Consider the following 8,788-nt stretch of genomic DNA (forward strand, 5'->3'; position numbering starts at 1 on the left):
ATTTGTGATTGGTCAATAGTCAGCCGGCCGGCATGGTGGCGCCAGCGATCCACGTGGTATACTTCGTATATGTATATGTGTGCTTCGGGATTCTTCCATCATCAAGTTTATTTGTAAACACGCGCATCAATGCGCATCGCCTCGTAAGATGGACGCGTACGAGTCACGTAAAAGAGATTGGGAAGATTTGGACGTTACCAAGGAAGAGTTAAAAAATATAACGGAGTGCCTGAAAAAGGAAGAATTTCGTAAATTACTTATCGAATACGCGGAAGAAGTGACCGATCCAGAAAATCGTAAGATTTATGAAAAGGAGATCGCTCAATTGGAGAAGGAACGGGGCGTCGACGTCACGTTCGTTAACCCCCAGCCTGGTTACGTCATAAAAACTAGTGTCAACGGAGAGAAGAAATGTTTTTTAAATATTAGTAAAAGTGACATTGTCGCACGACCTACGAGTCACCCTTCCTACGAGGATGGTCACCGTGGTTTACAATGGTCAATTCCTTACACCCTGATACCTCCTCGCGATGACCTTGATAGAAAAAACATTCGTTGCTTGGTCTTCGATGTTGTGTTTCATCCTGACACGATTTATCTCGCATCGAAGAATGCTAGATTTCGTGACATCGTTAATAACACTGCGATGGATGGTATAGAGAATAATTTTAAGGTTAGTATTTCCAAAATTTTACAAATGTATTTTTACTCGGTTTATCAGTTGTTATTTATCATTTTTAGGTGAAGCTCGACAGAAAGAATCTTAAATTTCCTAAGATGAACTTCAAGGGCATCTCTCATCCAAGCGTGATTAGGAAACAATCGAAAGAATCGCTAAAAGAGTCAATAGATATGGATCCAGAAATTTATCAGAAACTAATGTCCAGTTATGATGAGAGTCGTGAGCAACAATTTAAATACAGAGAGGAAAAGCCAAAACGCGCACCACCTGAAACTATTTATTATAAGAACAATGATTCTAAATTAGAAACAGAGATCAAGGAATATGTCACTCCAAAATTCATGATAAAACATCAAACAGATATTGACATGGAAGATTTTGTTAACAGTAGAGATGCAAAGATGTATGCAACTATTCCTAAAAAATTAGTTATCATTATAGATTTGCCATTGTTAGGAAAGGCAACAGATGCTATACTAGATATCCAAGAACGTTCTCTTTACTTGAAGAGCGAAAAACCTGCCAAATATTTCTTACAATTACCCCTCCCGTATAGTGTTGATGGAGATCATGGTAATGCCAAGTTTGATCCTAAATATAAAAAATTAACAGTAATATTACCGGTCATTCGTAAATCAGTGATGTTAGAAGAGATGCCGAAAGAAGATAGTGATGTGGATAGTGATAGCAATAGCTTTGTACCTGTCGTATCCAACGAATTAAGTGAAAATTTATTTACCATGGAATCAACTATGAGTGATTCCCTTTCAAATTTAGTGCTAGAAGAAAAAACTATTCCAATGGATTCAATAAATTCCAGTGAAACTTTAGATGATAATGTGTTGCGGACTACTACTAATTCATTAGAAACTACAGTGCCCTTTATGAATGCTGATATAAAATATACATTGCCATCATTTGCCTGTAATATGTATGACAATCAAATAGCTTTTACAGTCAATGTTAAAAATGTTGACCCAGATTCCATACAACATAGAATCTTAGAAAATAACATAGGAATACATATTTTACTCGCATCAGTTGGTGCAGGATTTTTCCCACAGCATTATTCCTTATGTTTTAAGATAGAAGAAGGTTCAATAGAACAAGATTCACTTGTCATTGAACCATGGGATAATAATCTTGTATTTAGTATTAAGTTAAATAATTCTGATAATGTATCTCATTATTTCGTTGGTGTGAATGAAGAGTTCATGGAAAGGAAAGAATTGTCAGGCACCTTGTCATTCAAAAATAGATTGAAGGAACTAATGGTAAGACAATTAAATATCGTTATATTACATATACATTTAAAATGATTTAATGAACATATACTCCTAGGATACAGAGGAGAAAGATTCTGAGGTTCCAGTAGAAGTCGATGTTCAAAAAGAGGATAGATCTGTCATCATAAATATTCGCTCGAATCAGTTGGATTCTGATGACGAGCATGAAGAAGATGAACAACATAATGTGAGTCAAAATAGGAAAGGTATAATAAAGTCAAGATCGATTTCGGAAAGTAGCGGAGACGAATTACCAAGTAGTAGTGGTAGTATGTCGAAAGGAATATTAAAATCGCATCGTACTCATGATTTTTCACGTTCTGTATCTGAATCGAGTGCAGACGAAAATGGTGTAGCTATTTCTTCTGCAGATTTTTCATGCAGTTCAATTCACGACCCTCAATCGGAGTCAGAGTGTTGTAGTCTGAAAAAGACTGTACGATTTAACAACGTTGTATCTCGACAATTATTCAGGTAATGTCACATTCTCAGAAAGCTCATTCAAAGACGAATAGAATGGACATGAAAAATAATAAAATATAATTCTGCAGATCTAACTCTAGCATTCTTGGCCAACGAAAGAAGAATCAACGTAAATTGCGAAACAAAAAACGCGCTCAAGAACGCAAATTAAGCGAAAGCGAAAATTCTGAAACAGAAGAACGTGATAAGTATAAGATTACGCCGAAAGCGACACCAGAAACAGAAATTTCTGAAAATGTGAAATCCATTCTCAGTCGTGAAAAACATTCGGGTAAACAGAAATCGGCTTATATTAAAATTAAGAAATTAAAAAAATCTAAAAAAATACTTTCGGGAAAACGTAAAAGTAGCATCGAAGAGGAAAGCACAGAAGACACACTCGAAACATCGGTTAAAAATTCAGATCAAGCTGAATTCAAAAATGATTTAATATTCGATCTTGATATATAGGTCACACAAAAATTCACACATTGAAAAAATACACATTGAGAAAAAGAAATAGAGGCGAGGTAATATGTGTGATAAATTTCCACTGTTAAGGGAATGATAGAAATACGTTGTTCGTAATATTATAACGATTGCAATAGCAATCAATTTGTCACTAAATGTTTTTTAAAAATGTTTCCGAAAATCCACATTAAATGTGATAAAATTTTTTAATATTCTAAGTCTAAAGAAGTATTATGATAAAAACAATGATTGCGTGAAAATTATTAAGAAATATCTACTTTAATGTAGACTTTAAGGTCTAGTATTATACCAGTACTTTAAAGTCTAAGATTGCTATTGAAACGCGATAATATATGATTGAAAAGATTTTGTTATAATTATATTTTATTATATATTTCATCTTATGCTTTGTTTACTGAAAGATAAGCATATGTTTTTAGAATTATCTTCTGTATAAGATACATGAAGAATTTCTTTGTGTCATTAGCTATTACTTAATTATATATTTCTTGCGCACGTAATTTAAAAGGTATACTTTATATAAGGAAGCTTGTATGTTTTAAAGAGAATCTCTAAAAAGATATAGGTGTGAACCTTTTATCTCTACGTTTTATTTTTTAGGTAATTATATAATGCAACTGCACTTCATATTTCGATAAAAGAAAAATTTATTATATACGTGATTTTTCAAATATTTCAATTCGATCAATCGATGAATTTTTTATATCTCAAGTAACTTTGAGACAACTTGATTATCCTGATCTATTTTTATTGGTAGTTGTATTATATAATATTAAAAAAAAAAGAAAAAATCATGCAGGTGAAATTATAAACAAAGGAGCGTAAAACCAAAAGTCACATTATGTAGTATGAAATTTCAAAATCACCAATTCTTAATCGCGTAGCTCTTATACAGATTTATATATGCCAATATCATATATTTTATACACATTAGAAAAAAAATGAAATCAACTAGGATAATTAATCCTAGTACTTCGATCACATATCTTTAGCTATGTTACATATAAACCCATAAAAAAAAAGCTGCTTGCACAAAGAGCAAAGCAGGATAATATACAGTTATTTAAAATTATTTCTGTTGCTTATATGCAACTGGCACACATAAAAATATTAAAATACAACCTATAGTATTTAATCGACTATTCCTGTATTAATATCATTTAGTTGTAGAAAAAGATAGTAAAAAGATTTAAAAAAAAAAAAAGAAAAAAAGAAAAAAAAAAGAATAAAAAAATAAGAAAAAGAAAGAAAGAAAAAAAAGTAAAAAAAAAAAGAAAAGCGAAAAACTTAAGAACGATTTAATTTGTTTGTCTTTATTATATTTATTCAGACGTAATTGACATCAAAGCAAAGTTATATCAAAAATGCTTTTATTTTTCTTATATCAATTTTTTGGTGGTTTTATCATACGACTTGTAGGTGGTGGAATCTTATCAAAGCCAGTATTGTCAAAGACTGGTAATAAATCTCTAACTCTTTGGCCAGGATAAATTGATGCAAGTTCATTCCATCTAAAATAAATAAATATTTAGAAAATATTAAATGTGATACCTTTGCATTTATACCATATTATTATTAGTTATAACTCATTAAACCTGTTGCTTTTATATTTCACAAGAGATTGCGATGAAGTAAATGGCGTGTCAGTAGGAAAATAAGTTGCTCCATAAAAATCTAATCCTTGACTAAGCAATATAGTAGTTTCTTCCAAATTAGCAAGGGTAACTCTTATAACAGGTGGTCCTGTATAGATTGTTGCTGGTTCGTTTACGTTTTGCGCTTCATTTTTTAATCTATCATTGATGGCTTTTACTAAATCATACATATAAAATTTTTAAAATTCGAAAATAACATAATAATCTTTCCTACGAACGATAAAGAAGATTTCTTTTTAAACTTACAAACAGTTCCAGTGGCTAAAGGTACCCTCGTTACTTCCACTATGGAACGATATTTAAATAAAGCATGCCTGATATCATCTTCTGGTAATTCCTCTGGTACATCTAAAACGTATACGGTAAACGTCTTCGCTGGTCTACATGGTATAGCAATCTACAGTAAAAATTATTATTAATATTAAAAAATAATCTTATATACAGTATAATCTTTTACAAATTTTACCTTCTTGTAAAAACGTGCACCAGTTACTTTGTGAAAACCTTTCTTGTACACTGCATGATAATCGTCAGTATTGCTAAATTTAAAAAGTATTCCAGTAGCTGTTTTTGTTAAAGAAAATGCTCCGCTGAAACGTTTTATAATATATAAGCTTTTAATGTTTCGTTAAAGTCTTATACGTTCCTTTTCTTTTTTTTCCTTTTTTTTTTTTTAATATGGCGCTATTAAAAATCGCAATAAACGAGCATATTTTCATAAACGCGCAAAATGAACTACGACATTAATGATTTGACGTGTTAAAATATTTAATTAAAGAAATGAAATGATCGGCTTATGAAACAAAAAAAAAAAGAAAGAAAAAAATACGTACAAACATAATTAATATCATATCTATAATCGTTAAAGAGAAAACGTTTTCTTTTTTGTAATTATTATTTTCATTCTTACCGGAAGTTCATTTTTTCACAAATGGCCGCTGCTTTTTCTATATTGAAGTCATGGCTAGGTGTTAAAAGGAATGCACCCTTCGTAATAAAATCATTGTCGCTTATTTCCGAATCGGTTTCGCGAGTTTGCCAATCGTCGGTAATATGCCGACTTTCTTGATTAAGTCTTAAAAGAGAACTACTTTTTGATGTTGACATCTCTATTTTGTAAGTACTACTACGGCTCACTTATTTTTGCAACATCTTTTATAGGCAAGATCATAGTACATGGGTTTGTCTAGTCTTTAGGATGATCGAACGTCGTAATACGTTACGCGAGATCGCCTTCTTGACTGAAACATAATCGAGCAGAAAAGTCATGGTAGTAACGTCGTTTCAATACGGTATAATATTCATCGCTTTACATTTCCTTATACAGGGTGAAAAATTAACTTTTGTCATTTTCAAAATTCCTTTTTATTACAAATTTTATCGAATAATTTTTCTCTCATTTAAAATTTATATTATTCATTTAAAATATAAAACTCGCAAGATATATTATGATATTCATTTGTTAATCATTAAAATATTAATAATGACAAAACACATTTTTATGATGAATTTTTATTTCTAACTGTCATCATTTAAAACTCTTATGATAATTCGAAAATTTTTTAATTACTACGTTGGTCAAGAAATTCCCTCACTTATCGTAAATATTGATTGTTAATAGTACACGTATTTTATTTAAAAGATTATTTAATATAACTAAAAATAAGACGTTACTATTGATAAAAATTTTTCGCTCTACCCTATATACATACATTGACACGAATACAACTCTTTGTCTTTGTCTCTTACGATCTACTCGAAGAGACGGATTAATAGGGCTTGCCTCGGAAATTTATCGTGGGCGTTGTCATCTATTGTTATTACTATGTGCATATTCGATTGACAGTGTGTAAATCATTATAGAATATATATGTGTATACATATACTACATTATTATAACGTAATTGCTTATTATCTATTAAACAAACTTCCGTTCTGTCTCTCGGGTTTGAAAAAGACCACGTGATAAATTAAAGTTACTCCTGTATTTCAAAAGAGTCATATTCATAATGATCTGATTATAATTTTCAAGAATACGTAACAACTTTGTATTATTCATTATCAAATTTTCATAAAACATATAAAAAGATTTATTATTGATTTTTATAGCAACGCGAGATTTATCATTCAAATTTTCATTTTTTTTTGTGTATTCCTTTTGACTTTTTATTATTCGCGGGCTTTTTCTTTAAGCTATAATTCGTATGTGCTTCGTATATCATTCATTTCCTACAATAATTTTTACAGTATTTTATTGTTATTTTATTACAGAAAAAAGAAAATACTCTAAGCTTATTATTATAGTGCTATGTAAGTAGTGTAAAAATGTAAATGAAAGTGAGGTTACCAAGCCAATAACTTTATAAATATCTTTACCGATTGTTGGTTATGTTGTGTTGTATGTGTGATCATGATTATGTATTACTTATTCTAACAGATAATTTAAAAAATCATCATAATTACATAAATTTTATTCATAAATTTTATTTATTCATCTATTTTATGTGATTACCTAAAAACGATTAATGCTTTTTTTTTTTACATTGGTGTAGCTTATTTATTACTGTTTCATTAGTTGTAGAAAATACTTCAGCACTTTTGAATATTTTTACATTATATTGTTCTTACTTATTTGATTTATTTAGATGTCAAATAAAGATATTATGTTTGCGACAAAACAAAATCTCAAGACAACGTTATTACATGGACCAGCAGAATTAAGCAAAACATTCTTATATGAGGTATGTAAATCATATTACATGATATTAATAAATAAAAAATATATAAATAAGAGGAAGGGGATATGTAGTTTAATATGTAGATATAGATATTGTTTTGACAACCTATGAACATTACATACATCATATATTTCAGTATAAGAAGAGATATTTTTTTCAACGAATAATATAAGTTTATTAGTACCATAAATTATGTGAAGCATAATATTTATATTATATCATTTAACAGGCAGCCATTTATTGGGCAGAAGAAGGTCATCGTGTTTTTTATATCACACCAATACCTTTACAACAAATTCCTTCTGCTTGCCATGAAAGTAATCCTTCGACATACTTTACTTATAAACTGATTACATTTGTGTAAGTTTATTTTTTTATTTCATTTAAAACGTATAATATTAAAAATTTTTTTAGAGAGACAATATAATATAAGCGATATATATATATATATATATATATATATATATATATATATATATGTGTGAAATTTTATTTACAAATTTCATTTTCCAAATTACAAATAACTTTTTCCAAAAAAAATTATATACATTTTATTTGATATAATTAGAATTAATTATGTAAAAAATATTAAATTTTTCAATTGATAAATTTGTAGGTATCTATCGAATTATAAATCCTTGGTAACACAGTTAGCAGAATTACATACGTTCGTTTCGTTACCTACTATAGTTTTGTTAGATGACATAGATCATTACATTAAAGATGACGCAACAAAAAAACAAGACTATTGTCAAGAAAAAACAAAGATGCGTATAGCCAGAGCATGCAGCGTGATCTTCGATGCGATAAATTCGTGTTCACGAATTTCTAATACTATTGTAAGCGATTCTATTCTCTTGGCATAATGAATTTCACGGAAGTATTATTAGTTCGTTTATCTTCTTAGGTACACGCGTGCGTGTGGTCTTCGTCGATTTTAAGAAAAACTGATATGGATATTACGATATATTTTCGTAACATCTGGAACGTATCGGAAGACGAGGAGAATAAAATAATTTCCTTAGAAAAGATTGGCCGTGAAACACATCTGGCCGAAGGTTATCCATCCTTCGAATATTACAAATTTCAAGATGGAACGCGAATTTTAAAAAATGTTTACCGTGAATTTCTTGATTAATCAATTGTAAGTTTATTTTCTTATTCATGTATATATATATATATATATATATATATATATATATATATATATGTATATTATATATGTATGTATGTATATATATATATATATATATATATATACATACATACATACATACATACATACATACACACACACACATATATATATTATCTTTAATATAAATTCATATAATATTACATATTTACTTCTCAAACTCTTAAACGAAAACGTTTAGAATTAAAAGATACGAAAACACGTTGGAAGGTCAAATTCATTGGAAAATCATTCGTCACTCTTTTCCAATTGGCAAACAAAATTGGCAGCTGGTAAAA

General features: G+C 29.3%; 3 protein-coding genes across 9 annotated transcripts in view; 2 read left to right on the forward strand and 1 right to left on the reverse strand.

Annotated features, from left to right (window-relative positions):
- Positions 1-111: 111 nt before the first annotated feature.
- LOC124424317 (protein kintoun) lies at positions 112-4,064 on the forward strand. Its single transcript, XM_046963201.1, has 4 exons — positions 112-673; positions 742-1,956; positions 2,024-2,442; positions 2,520-4,064. The coding sequence occupies exons 1-4, from the start codon at positions 149-151 to the stop codon at positions 2,899-2,901; spliced, it is 2,541 nt and encodes an 846-aa protein (XP_046819157.1). The 5' UTR covers positions 112-148; the 3' UTR covers positions 2,902-4,064.
- A 160-nt stretch (positions 4,065-4,224) lies between these two features.
- LOC124424324 lies at positions 4,225-5,693 on the reverse strand. The gene is given in 5 exon segments (XM_046963221.1): positions 4,225-4,433; positions 4,518-4,747; positions 4,750-4,974; positions 5,044-5,167; positions 5,488-5,693. Coding segments are annotated over 5 exon segments (903 nt in total). The 5' UTR covers positions 5,685-5,693; the 3' UTR covers positions 4,225-4,306.
- Positions 5,694-8,355: 2,662 nt separating this feature from the next.
- The window catches only part of LOC124424319 (SPARC-related modular calcium-binding protein 2), a 10,973-nt gene continuing 10,540 nt past the window's right edge, over positions 8,356-8,788 (forward strand). For 6 of the 7 annotated variants that reach the window (XM_046963206.1, XM_046963209.1, XM_046963210.1 and 3 more), the window contains exon 1: positions 8,692-8,788. This exon is cut by the window's right edge. The gene's annotated coding sequence lies outside the window, so the exon portion shown is untranslated. Of the gene's footprint in view, positions 8,460-8,691 lie in introns of those variants that run through there. The other variant, XM_046963211.1, reaches the window with a different exon arrangement.

The sequence above is a fragment of the Vespa crabro genome, chromosome 5 (genome assembly GCF_910589235.1).
Source record: "Vespa crabro chromosome 5, iyVesCrab1.2, whole genome shotgun sequence".
NCBI lineage: Eukaryota > Metazoa > Arthropoda > Insecta > Hymenoptera > Vespidae > Vespa > Vespa crabro.

What these genes read in the sequence shown, in the direction of transcription:
- LOC124424317 (XM_046963201.1), top strand. Translation starts at nt 149, where the DNA reads ATGGACGCGTACGAGTCACGTAAAAGAGATTGGGAAGATTTGGACGTT. An exon ending in GTATAGAGAATAATTTTAAG is followed by an intron (nt 674 to 741) that starts GTTAGTATTTCC and finishes TATCATTTTTAG; the next exon opens with GTGAAGCTCGACAGAAAGAA. An exon ending in GTATCTCGACAATTATTCAG is followed by an intron (nt 2,443 to 2,519) that starts GTAATGTCACAT and finishes ATAATTCTGCAG; the next exon opens with ATCTAACTCTAGCATTCTTG.